This window comes from Podarcis filfolensis, assembly GCF_964270895.1.
Source record: "Podarcis filfolensis genome assembly, chromosome: 7".
Taxonomy (NCBI): domain Eukaryota; kingdom Metazoa; phylum Chordata; class Lepidosauria; order Squamata; family Lacertidae; genus Podarcis; species Podarcis filfolensis.
Genome location: NC_139603.1, coordinates 66464355 through 66488788, shown reverse-complemented (window position 1 = coordinate 66488788; position 24434 = coordinate 66464355). Strand labels below are relative to the sequence as shown.

Below are 24434 nucleotides of genomic sequence, written 5' to 3'. Positions count from 1 at the left end.
TCCTCCTCTTCCTTCCCCAGCTCTCCTATTCTCTGCTTCTCCTTCTCCCTGCCTTCCTTTTGTTGCACGGGCTCGCTACCCCGTACGCTGCAGGCCGCCTCGTCTGGCTCCGCAGCTCGCAGAGCCGCGTCACGTGCGTTAGTGACAGCCTGTCCCGGCGCGTCCCGGAGCACCGCGGGGCTCCCAATTGGTGCAGGCGCGGCTGGGCGGCCCGCCCCCTTTCCCTTCCTTCGCGCGCCCCCTGCTAGCAGCGCGCCGCGGGGTGGGAACGTCGAGGCAAAAGAGGCGGGCGGGGCGGGGCGAGGGGGCGGGCGCTGCCGATCAGCTGTTCGCCGGATTCTATAACAACAAAAGGCTCTGCGGGGAGCGCAGACTGGCCGGTGCAACAGGGCTCGGGGCGCCCGCAGGAGCAGCTTCCCCGCCATCTACCTCACTCCGCCGCCGTCCAGGCTCCGGATTTGCCCGGCTGCTTTTCGGACGGTGAGTGAAGGGCTGCGGGCGTCCTTTGTACCGGGTGCGTGTGGGTGTTTTTTGGCCACAAGTGACCTTAGGCGCGATATTCTTGGCGTTGGGTGCGCGTTCCGTTTGGATGCGGCCAAGGGGGGGGGGGAGAGAGAGAAAAGGAAATCTGGTCTATTTTAAGAACTGGGCAAGGGGGATTCCCACCATCTCCTCCGCCTATAAACTTTAGTATATTTATATATCTGGCTGCTGGGCAGAATCGCTTACCCACTGGCCCTTTTCTGTGTTCCGCTTTCTGGGAAGGGTCAGTCTCGTCCCTCTGCAAAGTTGTATGCGGAGATGCGGGGAGGGGGGCGAATAACACCGGAGTTCATGTAGGGAGAACTAACTCTCAAAGTCTTCTCTTCTCTCCCCCCCCCCCCGGCTCTACTTCCTTAAAGGTAAATTACTGCGCGATCCTCCTATCAGCTTTGTCCGTCGCTCGGCAGCGCCTTCCGACTGGGCTGCTCACAAACCACTTGTGGCGTAGTTTTGCCAGCCAGCCTCGCAGCCAGCGAAGCTGCTTCCCTGGAAGCGAGCCCTGCAAAATTCAGTTGTTCCTACTTCCTGGCTAAGCCTGCTGCGGGTTTCATCTGAGGCTGAGATCGTTAAAAAAAAAGAAAAGGAAAAGCGTCTTATAACTTGTTCTCTCGAGTACCTTAAGGGGTGTTTTCGTTTAGTGATAGTGGTGGGGTTGTTTTATTAAAATTCGCGGAATTAACTCTTATTTTCGTGAGATCTAGCAGTCTAGCCCATAGCCCGTTATATATAAATTAGTAGTTTTTTAAAAAATAAAACACTATCCCTAACATACTAACTTGAAAGGAGAGCCCCACTGATTTCGGTGCGACTTTTTATTTCAAATAAACGGCTCCTGTGAGTGCTCGGTGCCAAGTGATTTTATCCCGATGTGAGCTCGCATAGGATCGCATCCTTCAACCTTACTATCGCCAGATCTGTAGGATCGGGGCTCGGGATCCCCTTTTCAATAATAATTGCGGGCGCGCGCGTGGATCCCGGCACCGTTCCGCGCGCGCTCCTGCGGAGTAATAATCCGGCGCGGACAAACTTTATGTACCCGCGGAGAAGGGCGCGCGCGTTTGCCCGCCTGCCCTGCGCGCTCCGTCTCCGGAGCGGAGTTTCAAACTGCTGGCGAGGGAGGCGCAGGGTGGAGTCCGGCGCCGAGCTGGGCGGGCGGAGAGCAGGGGACCTCCCTTTTCCCCCTAAAGGGCGGGGGTGAAGGTCGTCCTGCGGCCAGGGCCGTGGGGCGTGGACAGAGAGCTCTCCGGCCTTGGAGATGTCCTTTCCAAGCCAACTGCCCAGGCAGTGCAGCCGATCCACGCGCCTTGTGGATGCCCGCCGCTTCCTCTCCCCGCTTTCTACACGGCCTTGCGGTTGGAGCAACTCCCCCTCCCTTTTGTCTCTGTCCTTGCCCGCCCCCTGGAGAGGGAGTGGGGGGACTGAGGCCGAGGAGGAGCTTGGGTTGCCTGATCCGCCCAAGGGGGCTGGAAAGGGATCGGGTTGCTTTCCCCCCCGCCTTCCGCATATCCTGTTTTGTTGACAGTGCCGAGAGACCGCCCTTCCCTTGGTGTAAGGCTTCCGTCTCTTCCCGTCGGGGCGGATCTTGGACTCCGAAGTTGAGTCGGGTTCAGGTGTGACTAACCTCGCCGGAGCAGCCAAGTGGCGCCGCCCGGGGAAGAGGCAACTTGCGCGATCAAAACAAACCAGGAACTGGTGACTCACGGCCGCCAAGGGAGGGGAGAGGGGGGCAATCCGGGTCGACACCCCGAGGCCCCATACCTGCCGAGGCCCCATTCTGAAGCCCAATATACATGAACAGACAAGAGCAAGCTATGTGCTCTCGTAAACACGCATCCCCAGGGGTGCCAACTTAAATAAAATATTGGGGGGCCCAGGTAAGCCCTGCCCTACATAATTGATCACAAGATGTGGCTCGCACATACCATTTGAATGACAGTGCCCTGACCCCCTCAAATATTTTATGGGGCCCCCAAAGGGACCTCAGCTCCTAGGAGTTGGTTCCTATAACACACACACAGCACCCCCTGTGGATAAGCAGTTGTGTAAGTCACTCATTATGTAACTACAGTTAGGAAGGTTCCTTTGGCAGTGCTTCCCAAATTTTACACACACACACACACACACACACACACACTCTACCATAGATCACTTGAAAACTGGCAGACCACTCAAGATTTCTCTGCCTGTTTGTAGTAATTGTGATGTGTCGTGCTAGATGACTTATTATTCTTAATTGCAGTTTAATTGCTTCATATGGTATTACGATTTACATTTTGCAGAATTCAGATTGCAATTCAATAAAATGTAAAAACAGCAATAAAAATCAATACAATATGGGCACAACCACAGATCCGCACTGTAGACAACCTGGATGAAGCTCTGGTTCATTGACTGCAGTTTGAGACCCCTGTCCATTGTTCCACCCAGTGTCTGCACTGATTGGCAGTAGCTCCCCAGGGTTTTTAGATGGGGATCTTTTACAGCTTTACCTGGAGATGCCACCAGAACAAAGCTGGGACCTTCTGCTTTTGCATGCAGCTGCTGATCAGACTTCATGGCTCCTTCCCACTGAGTATAGTGGGCATTCTCCTGTGCAACTTTCCAATAGGAGTTCCTGATGCTTTGTGGGGCAAGGAAGTTAGTTGTTCCCCCCCCCCCCCCGTGTGTTTTAAAGTTTCACAAGTATTTATTTTTCCACAGAAGGCTCTAGTCTTTGGCAAACTGTTCTGGACTTGCATTTGTTTTGCTTTGCAAGTACATTTCACATTTGATGCAACCTCCGAGCATTCCGATAGGCTTCCGAGGGCTTTTGGAGATGGTTTTGGGTGGGTGGAGAATGCTTGCATGATTGCTTTTCAGCTCTTAAGGTAGGCAGTTTCAAACTTTCTAAGTTCTCTTTAAGACTTTTGCCCACCCATATAGTGGAATGTGGTAGCAGAATTCTTCCATGGTAAAATTAACAATACCACTTCAAACTGCACACGGGGCAGGAATCATTTTTTTTAATCCTTCACTATGTTTATTGTAAATATCATTTGATTTGCAATCCATTCTTCATGGCCATCTTTTTCCTGTCTTTCAACATATCTGTGTCTCCCCTTAATTGGTGTCTTTTTCTGTCTCAGTAGTAACAAAAAACAAAATGCAAATGCAAATACAAATAGAGTACTTTTTTTTAAAAAAAGATGGCACCCTCTAATGGCAGCCTGAAATAGCACAGTCTCTTCTGTTAACTTCATTCTCTTCTATATATCAATCAGGCCAAAGTTGTGCTGATTGGATTAGGGGGAGCCAGCCATTGTTCAAGCTTTTGCAACCTGTTTTCAGATTTCATGGAGCTGCCTTTGAAAGCAGTGAAAATCAACAAGAAGAAAAGTCCTGAATGGTGCAAAAAATATTTTATCAAATGATTTACCTGTTGGCTGCTGCCTGTTGCACAGCTTTGAATGAGCGGTCAGAAAAGAGATGCTTGGCTTTGCAATGAGGTCTCCTCTGAGATGCATCTCACTGCCTTGAGACTGGTATCATTTTGGCAGTAGGCACAGATATACCTCTTTGCCCAGTCTTTGGTGGAGGGTTGAGGTGTACTGCACATTTGAATTAATGTTGCGGCTACATATTTGGTTTTATGCTGTTTTAATAGTACTGTTTCATTTTTATTTAGAATGTGCATATTTCTGCCCTGGGACTATCGGGTGAAGGGCAAACAATGCTTTACACTAAATAACCCACTCAAGACAGTGCCCCCTCCCTGAGAGACTCTGGAGAATCTGCCAGCCTGAGCACAGGCTAGATGGGTGGACTGAATCTGCCTAAGGGAGGCCCACTCATGTCTGAGACCTTCTCTACAAGGATTTTGCTTTGGGATGATTGGGTGGCTGCAGAGTTAAAAACTGAAGGGCTTATGGGGAAAAGGTGGAGGAGTTAACTGGGTGTTCTGTTGGTGCCTTTTAATCTATTGTTCTCTGCCCTGAGACTTCAGGGCAGATTTGGCTACAAAATTAAACAATTCACACAGTTCTCTCCATGTGTAAACAAAACCCCGCCAAAAAAAGTCACTCACTCTGGGGGCCGGATCTGGCCCAACCACCTTCTAAATCTGGCCCGCGGATGGTCCAGGAATCAGCATGCTTTTACATGAGTAGAATGTGTCCTTTTATTTAGAATGCATCTCTGGGTTATTTGTGGGGCATAGGAATTCGTTCATTCTTTTTTTCAAAATATAGTCCGGCCCCCCACAAGGTCTGAGGGACAGTGGACCGGCCCCCTGCTGAAAAAGTTGGCCGTCTCCTGCTCTAGCCTGTGACTTTGGGGGAGTAGATTTAAGCAAGGGGTAGTGAGAAGAGGCGCAAGTATCATTTAAGGTAGATCTGGGGGGAAAATCCAGGCAGCTTACCCAAATGCCTAGAACATGGGTGGTGATTCTCTTTCCCCCCAGCTCCTGCCCCGGGTGCATCAAGGTGTATCTGGGAAAGAATTCCTAAGTAGCAAAAGCCCTGAAGAAAAAGAGCCCCCAGCACTGGAGCTCTGAAGATTAATATAAGGAATCAGATAAAGCTGTGTGCAGGATGGTGCCTGATTGGGAAATATCGGGGTGGCTTAAGAGGGTAGGGATCGGATCTCCTTAGAGAAGCCTGTCCTGGACTTTGTTCCATTGCTCTGCTTTCTACCAATTTTTGTGTGTGTTTCTTACATGGTTTCCCCTCAACATTTTAATACTTCCCATTTACAGTAAGTTTGGGAAACATAGATCGGGCCTGCTGAGATTATGTAAACTGTATAATGTGCCATTACTTTCACGTTATCTGGCTGCCGCATGCCCTCAAGCAAGAACTCTCTCGGTGTCTCAATATCATCAGCATTAAGAATTTCTATAAGCTAGTGAGACTCCCTACCTGTGCAACTGGAATCTCACTGCAGAATACTATTCTGATATGCGGTGGGGGGGGGGATGCTACTTTTAACTTAAAACCTGCGCTTCTGAGCCCCCTGCTGGAAACAGTGATATTGTTGATCTTTGAAACAGTGAATGTGGTACTATAGAACTGATGGACTTTCATTTCTGTAAAGCTTATCCCTAGAACACTTAATAAGAGATGAGAAGGAGGCTGATAAGTTTGTCCTTGCAGCTGAGGTGAAACATCTCTGAAGAAAAATTTTGGATTAAGAACCAGGAGTTCCAGAACACGGGCTGTTCTTTAGATACAACCTTAAGCCCTAGCACTTCCAGGAAACTAACTACTGTTGGAGACTAGAGAGAAGGAAAGCATTATAATTTGGTGATAGAACACATGCTTTATATGCAGAATGTCCCGGGTTCAAATCCTGGCACCTCCAGGCAGGACTGGGAAGGGGGGGAACCTATGGAGCAGTGGGGATGGCAAGTACAATATGATGGTTCAGTGGGCAGAGCTGATTACCCCGTGAGCCTGGTTTCACCTATATGGGCAAGTATAAAGATGAGAGAGATGAGGAATCTTAATTGCCCTGCAATTATCTCAGATTTTCTTTAGTGGCATTGTTTTCTCTTTTTTAAAAAATGGAACTACAGCAGTACCTCGGGTTAAGTACTTAACCTGAAACTGTTCTTTTTTTTTTTTTTTAAATAATTTTTATTACGTTTCTTTTCATAATTTTGACAATTCAATACAATACAGAAAAACCCAAATACAAGAAACAATTTTTGATTTTTTTAACAAAAAAGAAAACCATTGGACTTCCCCACACCTTCCAGATCTGCGTTCTTTGTAGTAGCAATATCAGCAATTTGTTACCTTATTTCAAACCTTGTTGGAACTTTCCATTATTATGTACCCATATTCAGTATATTGTATCTTAACTTTGTTACCTTTTAAAATAAACATAAAATGTTTGATTCACATTGACTTCTTTTCTCATTTGTCATTAATTTTACCATTTGCTTAATCATATTTGCTAAAGCGTAACCTTTCCAAAAACATGCACTGTCTTAAAGTTCATACAGCTTATAGTATTTTTGCAAATAGTCTTTAAATTTTTTCCAATCCGCCTCGACTGATTCTTCATCCAAATCTCGGATTCTGCCGGTCATTTCAGCTAGTTCCATATAGTCCATCAACTGCGTCTGCCATTCCTCCAACGTGGGTAAATCTTGTGTCTTCCAATTCTTTGCGATGAGTATTCTTGCTGCTGTGGTAGCATACATAAACAAAGTTCTATCTTTCTTTGACACTTTCTGGTCTACCATGCCCAGCAGGAAGGCCTCTGGTTTCTTGGGAAAGGTATACTTAAATACCTTTTTCAGTTCATTGTAAATCATTTCCCAGAAGGCCTTCACTTTTGGGCAGGTCCACCAGAGATGAAAAAATGTCCCTTCTGCCTCCTTACATTTCCAACATTTGTTATCAGACAGGTGATATATCTTAGCTAGCTTGACTGGGGTCATGTACCACCGGTATAACATTTTCATAATATTTTCTTTCAGGGCACTACATGCCGTGAATTTTATCCCGTTGTTCCATAACCTTTCCCAGTCTTCAAACATAATGTTATGTCCGACATCCTGTGCCCATTTTATCATGGCAGATTTAACTGTCTCATCCTGTGTATTCCACTTAAGCAGCAAGTTGTACATTCTCGATAATACCTTAGTTTTTGGCTCTAACAATTCTGTCTCCAATTTCGATTTTTCCACTTGGAAACCAACTTTTTTATCCAATTTAAAAACCTCTTGAATTTGAGCATAGTGTAACCAATCTCGCACCTTATTTTTTAGTTTATCCTTACTCTGCAGTTTCCAGTTGTCTCCAATTTTTTCGATTATTTCCCAATATTTCGGCCAATAGGCCTCCATATTGGGTCTTTTTCGAGCCTTGGCCTCCACTGGTGATAGCCACCTCGGGGTTTTACTCTCTAATAAGTCCTTATATTTCATCCAGACTGCAAAAATTGATTTTCTGACAATATGATTTTTGAACAGTTTATGAACCTTAACCTTGTCGTACCATAGATATGCATGCCAACCAAAAGCATTATCAAACCCTTCCAGATCCAGGACATCAGTGTTTTCTAACAAAAACCAATCTTTCAACCAGCAGAAGGCTGCAGATTCATAATATAACCTCAAGTCCGGCAGGGCAAACCCTCCTCTTTCTTTCGAGTCAGTTAGTATTTTAAACTTTATTCGAGGCTTTTTGCCCTGCCAGACAAACCCAGATATATCCTTCTGCCATTTTCCAAAACATTCCACTCTGTCCACGATCTGTAGGGTCTGAAACAAAAATAACATTTTCGGCAATACATTCATCTTTATAGCTGCTATTCGACCCAACAAGGAAAGTTTCAATCTTGACCAAATTTCTAAGTCCTTCTTAATTTCCGACCAACATTTTTCATAATTGTCTTTAAATAAGTTCAAATTTTTGGAAGACAAATAGATCCCTAGGTATTTCACCTTTTTAACCACATTTAATTCTGTTTCTCTCTGAAACCCCTCTGTTTCTGTAGATGTCAAGTTTTTGGCCAAAACCTTAGTCTTTTGTTTGTTCAACTTAAATCCTGCAACCCGACCAAACTCATGAATAAGTTCTAAAACTCTTTTTGTACTGGGTTCTGGCTCCTGTAATGTCAAAACTAAGTCATCTGCAAAAGCTTTCAGTTTATATTGTTTCACTCCGACCTCTATCCCTTGTACCAACCGGTCCTCCCTAATCATGTTCAATAGCACCTCCAGGACTGAAATGAATAAAAGAGGGGATAGAGGGCACCCTTGTCGTGTCCCTTTTTCAATTTTAAATTCCTCCGTCACCACATTGTTCACTATTAATTTAGCTTTCTGTTCTGAATAGATTGCTTCTATTCCATTTTCAAACCCCCGTCCCACTCCCATCCCTTCCAAATTTTTCTTCATAAACTTCCAAGATATATTATCAAATGCTTTCTCCGCATCAATGAAGATTAAAACCGCCCTTGTGTTCCTATTGGTTTGCAATAGTTCCAAAATGTCAATGATGTTTCTGGTATTTCCATATAAATGTCTACCAGGGAGAAAGCCAGCTTGGTCCTTGTGAATTACTTCATTTAAGACCTTTTTAAGTCTGCTTGCTAAAATGTCTGCAAATATTTTGTAATCCACATTCAGGAGTGAGATGGGACGGTAGTTCTTAAGCTGGGTCTTTTCAGATTCTAGCTTGGGTATCAATGTGATGAATGCTTCTTTCCACGTTTCCGGTGCCCTCTTCCCCTCCATGATCTGGTTGCATACCTCCATCAAAGGCTGTGTCAAGTAGTCCTTCAAAGTCTTGTAGTATTTGGAGGTAAGCCCATCCGGGCCTGGAGATTTGCCAAGTTGCATATTCTGAATGGCACCTTCAATTTCCTGTTGAGTTATTTTACAATTCAAGATTGATCTTTTATCTTGGGTTATTTTTGGTAGTCCATTTATCCTTAAAAATTGATCTATCTCCAACTCTTTCTGAGGCCCTTGTGCATAAAGTTCTTTGAAGTATCTGTGGAAGCACTTCCTGATTTCTTCTGGTTTCTGAACCATTCTTCCTTCAATCTCTAGATTTGTCACTGTATTTAACTTTTGTCTTTTTTTCAGCTGCCAAGCTAGCAGCTTTCCACATTTGTTTGCTGATTCAAACGATCTTTGCTTCATCTGTTTGATTTTCCATTCGATCTCTTGATTTATCAGTTTAGAGTATTGTGCTTGATGGAATTTGATTTCTCTCAGCACTTCCTTTGACTTGGGATTGGTTCTCAGTTTCTTCTCACCTTGATATATTTTCTCCAATATTTTATCCTTCTTTCCATTCCAGAGCTTTTTCTTGATTGTATTTTGTTGTATCAGAAACCCTCTCATAACGGCTTTACTTGCGTCCCAGATCATTCTTTTTTCAACTGTAGTGTTCAGGTTGATTTCAAAATAGTCCTTTAACGTTTTTTGGGCCTTTTTCACAATCTCTTGATCTCTTAATAAGGTGTCATTCATTCTCCATCTGAAGGAACCGGTTTGGGTAAGTCTAAGTTCTAGTTTCAAAGCATTGTGGTCGGAGCATATTTTTGGGCAGATTTCCACCTTTCTAGTCTTGGGTGCCAGCCCTCTAGATGTCCAGATTTGGTCGATCCTTGTCCATGACAGGTGGGCCTCAGAGAAGAAAGTTCCTTCTTTACCTAGGGGGTCTTTTGTCCTCCATATATCAATCAGATCCAAATTGTCAATCAGTTCAAAGAAAGTTTTAGGCAGTCTGCCATCTGATGTTAAGTTTTGATTTTGAGACTTATCCATATGTGTAGATACCACTCCATTCATGTCTCCCATCATTATGATGTTGTTGTAGTCCATATAGTCCAGCATGGTCTCATGCAGCTTCTTAAAAAATTCTGATTTCCCGTCATTTGGCGCATATATTCCTAATATCAAAATTTTTTCTCCTTGTGTCTGGATTTCAATCGCCAAGATTCTTCCTTGCTCATCTTTAAATACAAATTTTGGTGCCAGGCTCTCCTTGGCATATATCACCACGCCTCTTTTCTTAACCTTGTCTGATGAAATAAATTCTTGGCCTAGTCTTTTGTTAACTAAGACTTTTCTGTGAAGCCTGGTCACATGGGTTTCTTGTAAACAAATAATGTCCAATTGTTCTTTCTTCAATATGTGAAATATTTTCCTTCTTTTTTCCGGAGAATTTCCGCCATTTATATTCCAACTAAGTAGCTGCAGAGACATCCTGTACTGTTTTGTTACACCTAGAGTGGTGTATCTTCTGGTCCCGAGGGTGTAGGGCCTGCTCCGCCTCCAGGCGGAATCCCAACTTGTGGTAGAGGACAAAGTGCTGCTGCTTCTTTTTGGAGATCTTCACCGTGATCGTGCAGGAACTTTTGTAAATCCTCTGGTGTTTTTATCTTTACCTTCTTCTGCTTGTAAGTAAATGATAACCCTTGTGGAAACTCCCACCTATAACGAATTGTGTTGATTCTCAGCAGTCTTGCCAGTTCTGAATAAGTGGTTCTCAAGTCCAATAACTGTTTTGGGATGTCTCGGTAAATTTCCACCCTTTTATCTTGTATCACCAATGTATTTGCGAAATGTAGGCCTAATATTTTGTCTCTCTCTTCCCTTGATCTCAAAATTATCAAACAATCTCTGGGTCTGTCCTTCCTTACCAATCTTCCCAGCCGAAAAGCTGACACTATTTTAAAGTCAGTTTCTTCCTTAATGCCCCAGAATTTTGAAAATTCTGTTGTCAAAAATCCAATTAAATCTTCTTGTTCAATTTCTGGGATTGCTCTTAATCTGAGGTTATTCTCACGATTTTTCAATTCCACCATCGAGAGGTAGGCTTGTTGTTCACCAATTTGTTTATGCAAAGGTTTAACTTCACCTCTAACTTCCTCGACCTCTTTTCTAGCTGCCGTTGCAATTTGAACAGCTTCCCCAGCCAAATTACGGTTTTCTTGTGTAGCTCCTTGCAATTTTTCAATTGCTTGTGTATGCTGGGAAACCTGATCTGTCAATTTCTGGATCGAAGATGTAGCTTGGTCAATTTTTGATGATTGGTTGTCAACCTTTTGATTTAAAGCTGCCAACTGCTCCAAGATTTGTTTCAGAACTCCCTCAGATGCTCCTGCTGCCATATCTTCCTCTGCTGGAATTTTAGACTTTTCGGCTTCTGCCTTTTGTACGCCCAGCACAGCTGGAACTGATGATCTGCGTCCCTGAGTCAAAGTTGTTTGTACAAGCTGTGCCTGCTTTTTTTCCTTTTCCTTCTCCTTAGCTTCCTTGGCTTTGGCTGCTCTTGTCTTTCCTGTACCACTCATCAATCAATGTTCAAGGTCAAATTGTTATTGTCCCATGGGAAAGACAGATCCAATTTAAAAACAATCCAGTGAGAGAGAGTAAACATAAAAAGCTGTTCCCAGGCCTTATATTCCCAAAATCCTCTAGGGGGAGTACCACCAAAGTTTCAAAAAGAAGAAGGCAACTTTTCCGCCATTAAAGTCCCCTGTATGTTAAAAAACAGAAATGCAATAGTCCCAAATGGTAATAAACAAGTCCTGCAGAGTACTTTAAACTTTTAACAAAGTTTCAAAAAGGTGCCTACAATTTGTATCCAGTCCAGCTTGTTAAAGCTCAAAAGCTCAAGGGTATCCATACGTCTGTAAAAGTTTGTAACAATTTGTAACAGTTCCGCAGTTAAACAGTTTCCCCTCCAGCAGCCCGACGATTTGGAATTTAGCTTTGAATGATCTTACTGGGGAGGATCGCTCCAATTTTCCTTTTAAAAAATTGCTCACAAATAAGTCTATCTTTTCTCGTTAACAGTCACTTCTGAAAGTGCATGAAAGTCCCTCTTTAAAACATCCCTTTTCAGCCGCTTTTCGCTTCTCTGATCCCTTGCTTTGATCTTGTAAGCAGCTCCGGGAGGCGGACTTCCTTTTTAACGTCTCCCAGTTACAGCCAAAATTTTTTTTCAAGAATTTACTGCCGAATTTAACGTCCTTACTCACGGGTTTGTTGTTTCAGTCGAATCTTTAAAGGAAGAAAGGTCGGCGCTCATCTGCAACAGCTGCGCGGCTTCACTCCCGCAGAAAGAGCGATGAACTCACAGCACCGCTACCCCTCTTTCACTCACTTACGGGGTTCCTTTCGCGATTTCGGGGTCGCTCCAGGTGCCCGCCGAGTCCCACGGCCACGAGCTCACTCTGCTCGTGGTTTTTCTTGATGGGTCGTCGCTGTGCCGCAGCGAAACGACCCTTTCCTGCGGAGCCCCTCTTCAGACTAGAAGAGGACCGCCATTACAGTTTCGCGCCGCCTCCTGAAACTGTTCTTAACCTGAAGCACCACTTTAGCTAATGGGGCCTCCTGCTTCTGCTGCGCCGCCGGAGCACAAATTCTGTTCTCATCCTGAAACAAAGTTCTTAACCTGAAGCAGAGTCTGTAACCTGAAGCGTATGTAACCTGAGGTACCACTGTAATGCTTTTGAAAAGCCACTGGTTGTTTTGTACTTGAAGACACCATTGGAACCATCTCCCCTCTATAGAAATTTGAAACTGCCCTTTTATTGTGCCATTGAATCTATTTGAAAATGGTGCCTGCAGCTCCACGTGGCTCAGTGACAAATATGGGTCGCTGCCATGTAATGTGTGGGATAGCCCCTGAACAGTGTATGTTTTCTGTGTGTGCATGTAGCATTAAGACTTGTTTTTTTTCTGTCTTTTTTGCAGGATTTTGTAGCAACCGTTTACAAAGAAAGCCATGCCTCCCCATGTTCTGTGCCTAAGCAGATAAAAGTATTTGTGCACTTTAATCTTCTACCTGCACCCTTGGCTAGTACATTGTGAACCTGTACCTTAACTCTTGCATACGAAGACGTTCCAGCCAGAGTCTTGTTATTGCCTTAGTAATGTTCCAGAGGCTGAATAATATGTTCGTGGGAGAAATCAATAATTTGCCCAGGCAAGAGCCAGAGTTCAGCGAGAAAGAAGAGGAGGAGTGGATTCTGGTGGATTTTATCGGTAAGATCTCCGTTTCAATATCATTTCTGCATCAGGAAGCAAACTTTATTTTCTGTTTACAAAGGTGTGTTTTTTTTTAATTGCAGGGAATATTTCATGTTAAACAAGAAATTGTGTAAGGGAAACAATAAAATAAAAAACAGCTTGTTGAAGCTGGGAAAGTATCTTGCCCTCAACACAAGGCATTTTCCTGGGCCAAGTTCCATACTGCCAACAAATTTCCACAACTCAGTAATTATAAATGGTTGATCTCTCCTCTCTTCCCCCTTCCCTTGCCCCAACTTTGTTCAGCTATTGTAGACTGTAAGCCACCCCCCACCCTCTGGAAGGATTTGTGGGTTGGTTCAGATGCTTACCTTGGCGTAAAACGGCCGATGACCAGTTGACATGCTATCACCAACATGCAGGTCCTTTTGGACCCAGAAGAGGAGCATGGCGGGTGTAACAGGGCAATGCATGCTTATGCATTGGTGCTGGGATTGGAACCCCCACGTGAAATGGTCGTCACCTGTATCCTTATTCCTATAGAGGAGGAATGGGCATTTATGCCCTGCTCTACCATGAAAACGGAATCATCATCCCATGTAGAGATCTGAACAGATTTTGTCATTCCTGTGTTTTTACACTTCCTATTGCACTAGTGCCCCTATTCTTGTGCTAGCAAGAATTAGTGGGATTTTGCCCCCATGAATGTTCACGCCATCCCCAAATCTGCTCCAGAGGTTGGGGAAAACCCCAGGACACATTTAGGGGGTATGGGGGGGGGAGGAAAGGGAGAATATTCCATAGCACTACTAAAAAAAATTGCACTGACAACAATAATCATAGGTGAGTACAACCGCTTATTTTATTTATTAGACACTTGTTACCTAAAAGGTCTCCCCAGCATCCATTAGCGGTATAAAATTGTGGATATTTTGTTCCTTGCAAACTAAGCCTGGGGAACCTACGGCCATCTGGATGTTCTTGAATTCCAACTCTCAGATGCGGCCAGAATGGCCAATGCTTGCGGAGTTGTAGTTCAACAATATCTTGAGGGGGGAACATATTCTTTGCACCTACTGTAAACCATCTGAACTCTGGCTGCGTCAATCAACCTCGCCCATCTATCTCAATGGCTGTTGTAACTCCCAATAGACACCTGTACTAACTTCTCAATGATTGAAGAGGAGGAGGAGGAGGAGGAGGTGGAGGAGGAGGAGGAAGAAGAAGAAGATATCCATAAAGCATCGCCTGTGGACAATTCACCCGTCTGCTCTTGTCTGCCTCCTTCCTTGGAATGTTTGGCTGATGCCAGTGAATCTTGCTTTATCCAGTTTGACTCGTGCCCCATGGAAGAGAGCTGGTTCATTACGCCACCTCCGTGTTTCACTGCGGGTGGCCTGACCGCTCTCAAAGTGGAAACCAGCCCCTTGGAGAACCTTCTGATCGAGCATCCCAGCATGTCTGTATATGCAGTCCATAATACTCGCCACAGCCTCAACAAAACGAGCTGTGGTGGTAATGAGGAGGAGGAGGAAGAAGAAGAGGAGGAGGAGACAGAGCCTCGTGATGTAAGCAATCCTAGGTAAGATATTTGCTCCTTGATTTGTACAGAACATAAATAATGTTCACTAGGGAGAAAATATTCCTTTAAAATTAGCACATTTTGGAATACAGCCAACTTCATCAGATGTATCAAATGTTATCCTCCATTGGTGGTGGGGTGAGCCCCAGACACCTAGCAAAACTCCCTGTATGCAAAAGAAGCTTTTCAAACATGTGCAGAACACCCCACACATCATCCCATGACTAATCTCCTTAGTACGCTCCGTTTTCCTTCTCTATTTCTCTTCCCCTCACCCCCCTGATTCTTCCCACTGGTACATTTCTACTATTTCTCTGTATTTGTGACACTACTCCCTCCCCCACCAAATTTCCCATTTGGTATATGCCCATGCTCTCCCCCCGTGATTTTTTTATCCTTGGTACATGCAAGGATTTTCCTCTCTTCTCCTTGAGGTACGCCCTCCTTCTTACCCACCCCCGTCATGAATGCTCCTACTACAATGTTCTGATCTGATTTAATGAACCCCATATTCTCTCCTGCCTTCCTCTCCTTAACTTTGTTTACCTTTCACATACACACAATGCATGTCCCCCTCTCTTTAACAAGCACACTCAGACCACACATCCCTCCCTTCCAGAGCATATATGCATACATAAATCCATCCATCCATCTATCCTTTTGCAGGCACACACAAAGAATACTTCTGCCCATCTATCTCAAGAGTACACCTTCACATGATGAAGAAGGAGTCCACCACCAGATGCATTCAGGCCACATGCATCCAGCCCCAGCCCAAAGGGGGTTTACGTACATTGAACTCAATAGCGAACATTAATCTGTGCAAGCCCTTTGCCTAAAGCAGAAACAGGGCACAGGGTCCTCCATATATTGTAGGATTTCATCTCCCATCCACCCTAGGGAGCTTGCACTAGTAAACATTTTGGATGGGCAAAATACGGACTGCAAGAATAAGGATATAATCAGCTTTCTTCTATTAGCAGCTAGTTAATTTTTACAAGATGCTGGAAATATTTGGAAAATTCCACTTTAGAATATTGGTAGGATAGAACCGTGAACTGGACCCTATCTGAATAGTTAATCCAAAGTTCATGTGTTTACATAAAGGCATAACAAAAAAGATATATTTAACATGGTGTGCTTTTATTAAATACAGTAGTACCTCAGGCTAAATACTTAATTCTTCCAGAGGTCCGTTCTTAACTTGAAACTGTTCTTATCCTGAATCACCACTTTAGCTAATGGGGCCTCCTGCTGCTGCTGCGCTGCCGGAGCACAATTTCTATTCTCATCCTAAAGCAAAGTTCTAAACCTGAGGTACTATTTCTGGGTTAGCGGAGTCTGTAACCTGAAGTGTATGTAACCTGAAGTGTCTGTAACCCGAGGTACCACTGTACATCATAGAAGCAACAAAGGCTTCAGTAATTCCAGCAGCAACAGACCACCTCACACTCCCACTTCATTTGCTGAATAGTGCCAAAAAGATGAAACACTCAAAAATATAAACAAGATTTGTTTAACTGTATTCTCTTATGTACTAGGATAGGATATTGGAAGGGTGTATTTGTTTTAAACATTTTGTAATGCCAATCCACCATCACAACATTTTTTTAAAAAATCTCCCGCCCTCCCTGACCATTGGCTATTCAGGCTGCGATAGATGAGAGATGTCATCCAGCAACCTCTGAAGGGCTCCATGTTAGCTCCCCTGGGCCTTTTCATTTGCCTCTCCCTCTGGACCCAATCCATAGCACCTTCCCGAGGAGAGAAGGCAAAGGCATATGTAGAGGTCTCTTCTCCTTACTCTCAGGAGCAGCAGCAGGGCCAGAGATCAGCAGAGACCACCCTCTGAGAGACACACACTGGGGCATGGCAGCTGCCCAGCCATGCCCACCCTTGATGCTGCCCCTAAGTAGGATTCTTAAACCCACAGAACCAGATCATTACCACACGACAAAGAGCTACCTTTGTGCCAGCCACAAGCACACACTGACTTGTGTCACTGTCACCAGAGCGTTTTGACACGCAGACCATCAATGGTTGTGCCATAACCTCTCTCTCCTTTGAATTCTAGATCAGAAGCCCAAAGTGAAAGGGGTCAACACATCCGATGCTATTTTGCAGCAATCACTGCTCACTCAACCTTTCTCGAACAGACCAAGAGTTTTCGTCCTTCCCAGTGGATAAAGGAACACAACGAAAGACAATATCTGAACAGAAACTGCCTCCGTCGCCAAAACCTCACCAGGGATTGCTACTCTCGGCAACTCAAGAACAACGGATTGTTTGTTCACCAGCCTTGCCAGCGTCAGTATAATTACTGAGGGCATCTTGCGTTGTTTTCTTTTCCTTCAAAAAAAATATTATCGGTTGACTTGCTGTTTGTATTTTTCATGTGTAGGCAATGAAGGCGAGATCAATCTTAGGCTGATCATCAGTTATTTCTACACAATCACTAAGTGTTACATTTAGGTTGTAAACCACATTGTTGTAACCGTGTGCTCCTCACAGAATGACTTTACTACATTTTATTCATGGCTCGGAAACATATCAGTACAATAGTGTTTGTGTGACTGGGGGTTTGCTCTTTTCGTTTTTGTACATGACTTTCTAGAACCTTTTTATGACGGATGGATGGATGGGTGGGTTTGTTTTTCTATTGGCCTTTTTAACCAAGGCAGAGCAGGCGACACATCACTTTGTAGTCCAAATGCAGTTGCAGAACTACTCAGGGTCAGCCATACACTTGCAACGATCTGTGTATACTGTATATCCTCTTAACCTAATGGGCGTGGCTAACCTTTGACCTGCCAGATGTTGCTGGGCCACACCTCCCATCATTCTTGGCTGTTGACCAACCTCGCTGGGACTGATGGGAGTTGCAGGTTAGCAACTTCTGGAGGGCCACAGGTTCCACACCCTTGCTGTTAACATTTGAACACAATTATTAAAATGTGATAGACTGTATGGCATTGAACTCTGAATGACGAGCGAATTGTCTATGGGGCAGGGGAAGAATCTTGTGTGACCTGACTTCCTCCCATCAACGTCTGCTTAACCTCCATTGCTCGGTGTGGTTTAGCCACCTTCCTCCACAGAGTAGAGCCTGAAGCAGGCATGCAAGTGAGGGTCATTGTGGTATGTTGGACCTTCTAGACCCAAAAGACAGCGACAAACATTTCCAGTGTCTCAGGCTATACAATATAAGTATAGAGACAGATGATCACTTGACCAGTACTCGCCTTCACTTGAAATACTACCAGCTTAACTAATTTTTTTTAAACGAGTTAAAAAACAGCAACCATTCTACTATAAAGTGGTCTAATTTGACCATTTAGTCCAAATAACTTAGAAGTTTTAAGAAATATGTGGTGGTAGTCTTCATCTGTCTACAAATTGATATTTGAGTCTAATGCTTGACATCTGGAGTTCCTCAGAGCCATTTTTCTGTTTACTTCCATACTAGGATATTCTGAATTTCAGCCAGTTGTTCATTTTTTTAAGTTACACAAACGTTTTACCTTATTTCAGTGGTTACCCAATACTGTTAAGTTTCTCTCGGTTTCATGGGCAAACACCACAGACATATTTATAAACTCAGGAACGCTTCAGTGTTTGACTGTGGTCCTAGGTACACTTGTTTAGAGGTTTGCCTAACTGAAATAAAGTATTAGCAAATAGGTCTGTGTAGGTTCTTAGCCTTCATCTTTTGTCTCCAGAAACCATTCTCCTTCCTGTTTATAGGAATATTAAAATGAAGATTACCTTGCCCACCTTATCTGTGTATGTTAGCAAACGTTTGAAGTTAGACTTTCTAGTTGATATATACAAATATTCCTTACCATTATTTTACTGGATAACTTTCTAGTGATGGAAGCTTATCTTTTTTTGAGGTAGACACACAAGCTTGTTGCACAAATATATGTGCTTTTTGGTTCTTAATATTGGAAATAATACCGTTGGGAAAGGAATGATTGCATTACATCATTATGTTTGACTCTTAATTGTCTTGCATATTTATGTTACTAGTTCTATAATGTGCCTGGAAGTCTTGGACTGTTAGAATTTTTTTGCTTTTCTAATGCTATGTGTTTTGTGAGTAGGTATGACTTTTTATATAGTGTGTGGGGGTGTTTTTTTAAAAAATGGTATTGTAAAAGTGGGGGCCTTATGCTGTACTGAACGGTGATTCAATAACTTTGCTTAAACTGTTTTTTCATATGTATTGTAAACAAAACTGTGCCTTTTTAAGTGACTTGTATACAGCAGACTTGAACTTGAAGACTAAAAAAAGGGATATTTCTGTTGGGATAAATACTGTACACCAGTCTATGCATTACCAATGGCAGCTTCTTTCTAGAGACATTTTTGTTTTGTCCTTGTAGCAGTTCTTTAGATATTCAAGGTTCTAGCACCCTGATTCTACAATATACAGTAATATCTCAATGTAGCTTGTGCTTGAGTAGTTACTGCAAATCTGTTTCCTGTGTAGAAAATGAGACAGATACGCTATTATGGTACTTATTAAACATAACCCCTTTGGAAGTGGTTATTGCAGTATAGCAGGTGCATACTTCAGCTGGTTCTGTATACCATTTAGTTTTGTGATGGGAACCTGTCGCCCTTCTGAAGTTGCTGAACTGTAACTCCCATTATACCTGACCATTGCCCATATCTGCTGGGATTGATGTCCAACAAGCAGCTCAATGGCAACAAGTTGTCTATGTGACTTCAATGTGTTTATATATTTCCCCCGTGTTCCATCACATCTATAGGATCTGGCTTATACGGGGCGGGGGGCATTGTTTTCCCATTTAATTCCATATTAAGTTACATTTTCCATTTATATTAATCGCATTCCTTTTGTTTCTTGATGGTTATTGTTTCTTTTTATGCCTTGATTTCAATGGGAGATCCGTCCAACCTTCGGCAGACTGCAACCTTTTGGTGATCCCCACCTAAATGGCATAGCATTTGCCTTTGTTCATATATACAAACAATATCAGACCTGCCACATTTCAGATAGCTTAGACCAGGGGGTCAGCAAACTTTTTCAGCAGGGGGCCAGTCCACTGTCCCTCAGACCTTGTGGGGGGCCGGACTATATTTTTGGGGGGCCGGGGGAAGAATGAATTCCTATGCCCCACAAATAACCCAGAGATGCATTTTAAATTCTACTCATGTAAAAACACGCTGATTCCCGGACCGTCCACGGGCCAGATTTAGAAGGCAGTTGGGCCGGATCTGGCCCCCTGGCCTTAGTTTGCCTACCCATGGCTTAAACTGTGCTGGCAGCTTCTGATGGGGTTGTACAGTGGTACCTCGGGTTAAGTACTTAATTCATTCCGGAGGTCTGTTCTTAACCTGAAACTTGTTCTTAACCTGAAGCACCACTTTAGCTAATGGGGCCTCCTGCTGCTGCTGCGCCGCCGCTGCACAATTTCTGTTCTCATCCTGAAGCAAAGTTCTTAACCTGAAGCACTATTTCTGGGTTAGCAGAGTCTGTAACCTGAAGCGTATGTAACCTGAGGTACCACTGTAATTCAAAACATCTAAAGCACATCAGGGTGGCCAAGGCTAGATGAGGAACCAGCTAATTTTTAAAAGCACCCAGTACAGACATAGCATAAGGGTTATCCATATACACTGTAGAGCTTTACAGTTTGTCTTACTTGATTTCACACACGCTCTATGCCCCAGAGAGATGCACATATTCATCACATTTCAGACTATGTAGCCAGTGCAAAGCAACTTGAAAATGAATGGGGAGTGGGGAAGCCCTAAGTCAGGCATCCCCAAACTCTGCCCTCCAGATGTTTTGGGACAACAACTCCCATAATCCCTAGCTAACAGGAACAGTGGTCAGGGATGATGGGAACTGTAGTCCCAAAACACATGGAGGGCAGAGTTTGGGAATGCCTGCCCTAAATGGATTCCATCCCCCCCCCTTTCCCCACTTTGCAATTTCTTTTCATTTTTATAATGAAAATGGAAAGGGAAGAAGAGAACTCATTTATTTCACTGTGAAAATCAATGCACATCTCTACAGAGTGTGCCACTGCAAGTTAGTGACTGCACAAACCCACAGGATTGGGAGGGGAGAGAAATCCTTCCACTTAATAAACCAGAAGGGATGAGGGTTTCCAGCAGAGCCAGCCTTTGGCTGGATATTCTTGTACTCTGCGCAGAGGGACTTCTACCCCATTACCTGCTGTCTGTTTTGACTGAAGCTTGCAAGCAAGAACATTCCCTTAATAGTGCCAGCTACGTGGCGTAGCGCTCCTGCAGGTGGTCTGCCCCCTCACATTGAAAACTTGCTTCCTTTGAAATCTTAAAAACATGTAAGCATTTCCCCAGTCATTTTGCAAGGGCTTCCATCTGTAATACTGGCTTCAAGTGGTTTGGTTCTTATATAAAACCAGACATTACCTTAGCATGCGTCTTGGAACAATGAAACCTTAGTCATGCACCTGATGTTCAGCAAGGAGAGTGCTTGTCTAATTTCAGGTGGTGGAGAGTACCACAAGCTTGGGCCCACAACTCTGAATACACTGATTTTTTTTTTCATGCCAACCGAATTGATGGCATTAAAAATGTATTAATGAAGTTTATATCATGCCAAACTAACATTCTGAGATAGGAACAGGAGATGAGCCCTGCTGAATCAGACCACAGGCCCATCCGGTTCAGCTGCTCCTTTCCCACAATAGCCAGCTAGATGCACCTGGGAGGTCCACCAGGACATGGAAGGCAAGATACCTCTTCTGATTTTGCTCTGCAGCAGCTTGTATTTAGAGGCATGCTGTATTTGAATATTTGCATACTCTGTTCCTGTAAAAGGGGGGGGGAGGGATGGTGTTGTAGAACTGAAACATAAAAAGATGTGTGTTTATCTCTGCATTTCAGATCTAACATTGTTATCCTTGAAACAAAATATTTAAAAAGAATTCCTTCCAGTAGTACCTTAGAGACCAACTAAGTTTGTTACTGGTATGAGCTTTCGTGTGCATGCACACTTCTTCTTCTTCTTGCTATCCTTTATACTTTTGTCCAAAGACACCAGTATGAATCCATTGGCCTTTGCAAAAATGTTAAATTGCTGCCTGGTTTCCATAATCATCATTGCATTTACTATGCATCCTTCACCTGTAGGTCCCTGGGCAGAGTACAACAATTAAAAACTAAAACCAGGTGAAACAGATTACAATCACAAGGATAGGGTGGAAAACACACGCCTCAGGTATCAGATAACACTTTTCAGGGTCAAGAGACTAGTACAGCACAATCCTAACCATGTCTACTCCGAAGTACTCAGTGGATCTGACTCTTAGGTAAGTGGGTTAGAATTAGTGGGACTTAGTGGGACTCAGAACTTAATTTATAAGTTGAACTGTAGTAGGGCCTAAAGACATCTGAAAGTTAGCCTTCTCTCCCTTAAACCTCTTCTTAATGTAAGTTGATGGAGAGCCAATTGATGTGATGGTGAGAGGAAAATACTTCAGGCATGCATGTTTATTCTTTCTCTTCACCTGTTGCCAGCTTTCAAGGATGGTCTGTGGCTGATTCTGTGATCTTGTAAAACTTCCGCTCTTCCTTTTAACCAACCTTCTGGCAACCAGGTGATCCCCGGATGTTTTGGATTACAAATCCCATCAGTCCTATGCAGCTGTGGTTGATGGGAGCTGTAGTATGAAGAGTGCCAGCTTGAAACAGGCTGTTTAAAACAGAACCAGAGCCACACTGATTACTTTTTCAGTTGCTGTTTCTCTCCCAGCTATGAGTCATCACAAGTTCCTTGCAGAGGCTCATTTTTGACAGCGTTATCTTATGATTGGGCAGGCTAGTCTCCTTATCTGCAAACTGAACCACATCAATGTACTTCTTATGGCTAAGGCAACGGAATATGGATGACCTTGATCACATCTTGCTGTAGTATTTTGGCCACACCCAGGAGGCTGAGTTCTGTTAGTATAGTGATGCAAATTGCTCTGATGGGAATGACCTCTTCACCAGCAGTTTCAAGTGAGATTCAGCTGTTGTTTTTTAAAAATGAATGTGAATCCCAGAAGGGACCCTGGTAATTCAGGACACTGCCAATCTCAAAGGAGGGGCAAAAACAAAACAAAAATCCCACATTGCATTTAAATGCAACCCAAAGGCGGTAGGCAACACCTACAGTTTTTATCCAGAAAAATGATCTGCCAGCTGCTTTCTGGTCCTTTAAAATTCTTTCCTATCTTATATCCAATGCAAATACCAAGCTACTCAATTCTATCTTCAGAATGGCCCTGTGGGGTAGGCTAGGCTGAGAGAGCAGATAGGCTTAAGCATCTCTACGCTAAGCAGAGATTTGGGACTTGGTCTCCACATCAAAACACAAGGGTTTTGCCTCGATTCTGATCACATTATTTGGCAGCAAGTTCCACAGAGCTTTAAGGAACTTTTATTTATTTTCTTCTTTGGAAAACAGGTATGCTGAGGATTGCAGCCTCAGCTGGGGTAGGCTTTGGCAACGCAGCTTTGTGTACTTCAATGAACCCTGCTTCATTCACTCTGCGTACAACACCAGCCAGTCCTGAATGCTGTTTAAGCACACAATGGAACTGTTTCTTTAACACAGATTGGCAGTGAAGCAGTTAACAATGATGGCAGTAGGTGTAATCCACACCATCCTACTATGACAAGACTTTCACTGATTGCATTTGCAGGAGGGCTCCTGTCTTAAACCAATTATGCACTCCCTAAGATGCCATAATGCCTTTTGTCTTGCTACAGTAGACTCAACACAGCTTCATAAATGGCATTTCTTTCTCCTTTCTGGGAATTCACATTCACATATGCTCTTGGCAATGCCTGCTTGTGCTGCAAAACAGACATGCAGTATTTAAGCAAACCCTACCTCCCACCCCCATTTCTCTCTATCTTTCTCTTTTAAATGCTATTGTATTTTATGATTGGTTCAAATCGCTGTCAGCTGTTCTGGGGGGTGCATAGCCAACAGAAGGGCAAGATATCATTTTTCATATGAATAAATACATTAATGAAGCAGTCTCAGCATTTATCTTTGGCAACTGATTTTAATATCTGTGAAGGGTCCCACCACTAAAAGAGGCTTAGCTGGTGCTTAGGGCACAATCATTGAAGCGTCAAAGTGGTCTTCAAGGGGAAATCTGACCTTGGTTGGACTTCCTTACGCATTCTTCCCCCTTTTTTGTATTCTCATTACTTATTCCCACCAAAACCAAGGGGCAGACTCCTAATGTAGACTGAAATAATGCAAGGATGACACGCATTAGCACCTGACATATGTGCATTTACATCTCAGCATATATGTAAATTTTATGTTTTAATATTATTTTTATTTTGAATTACCTATTGGGAGGCACCATGTTTCAGTGTTTAGGGCCTCTAATGGTCTTAATCCAGCCCTGAATTTAATCCAAAGCAAAGGATACCAGCACCAGCATGGGCTGGTTAAAACAGAAAATGCAGAAACATTCTTGTCACTGTGCTGCTGCAGTTTGAAAGGATTATATCGGGAAAGATGATTATAATTTCCTAAATGGTAATTTTGCACAATGTTCATTCAAAAGCCTTGGGGTGATATTCAAGGAATACACACACTGAAATTAATGAATGTAAGTTAGTCAATATATATTGACTTCAACCAGTCTGTTCTGAGTAAGACTAGCTTTGAATTGGTCTGAGTACTCAATTTGCTTAAATGATCACTGTTGGGAAGTGTTTTAAACAGGGGTCAGCAACCTTTTTCAGCCGTGGGCTGGTCCACTGTCCCTCAGACCTGGGGGGGGGGCGGACTATATT

The 24434-nt window shown here is 43.6% G+C and overlaps 1 protein-coding gene across 5 annotated transcripts; it reads left to right on the top strand.

Moving 5' to 3' along the window:
• Positions 1-297: 297 nt before the first annotated feature.
• Positions 298-19159, top strand: TP53INP1 (tumor protein p53 inducible nuclear protein 1). 5 transcript variants are annotated; one of them, XM_083622769.1, is made up of 4 exons: positions 298-480; positions 12752-13042; positions 14180-14609; positions 16684-19159. In XM_083622769.1, the coding sequence occupies exons 2-4, from the start codon at positions 12931-12933 to the stop codon at positions 16931-16933; spliced, it is 792 nt and encodes a 263-aa protein (XP_083478895.1). In that variant the 5' UTR covers positions 298-480; positions 12752-12930; the 3' UTR covers positions 16934-19159. The 5 variants fall into 5 exon arrangements, with proteins under 5 accessions (XP_083478895.1, XP_083478896.1, XP_083478897.1 ...); XM_083622770.1 differs by having other exon boundaries at positions 344-514; XM_083622771.1 differs by lacking the exon at positions 298-480 and adding an exon at positions 2034-2153.
• The last annotated feature ends 5275 nt before the right edge of the window (positions 19160-24434 follow it).

Bases quoted from the DNA above. Each gene is read 5' to 3' on its own strand.
- TP53INP1 (XM_083622769.1), top strand. From the start codon at position 12,931: ATGTTCCAGAGGCTGAATAATATGTTCGTGGGAGAAATCAATAATTTG. The intron at 13,043-14,179 runs GTAAGATCTCCG...AACTCCCAATAG, and splicing joins GATTCTGGTGGATTTTATCG to ACACCTGTACTAACTTCTCA. The intron at 14,610-16,683 runs GTAAGATATTTG...TTTGAATTCTAG, and splicing joins CGTGATGTAAGCAATCCTAG to ATCAGAAGCCCAAAGTGAAA.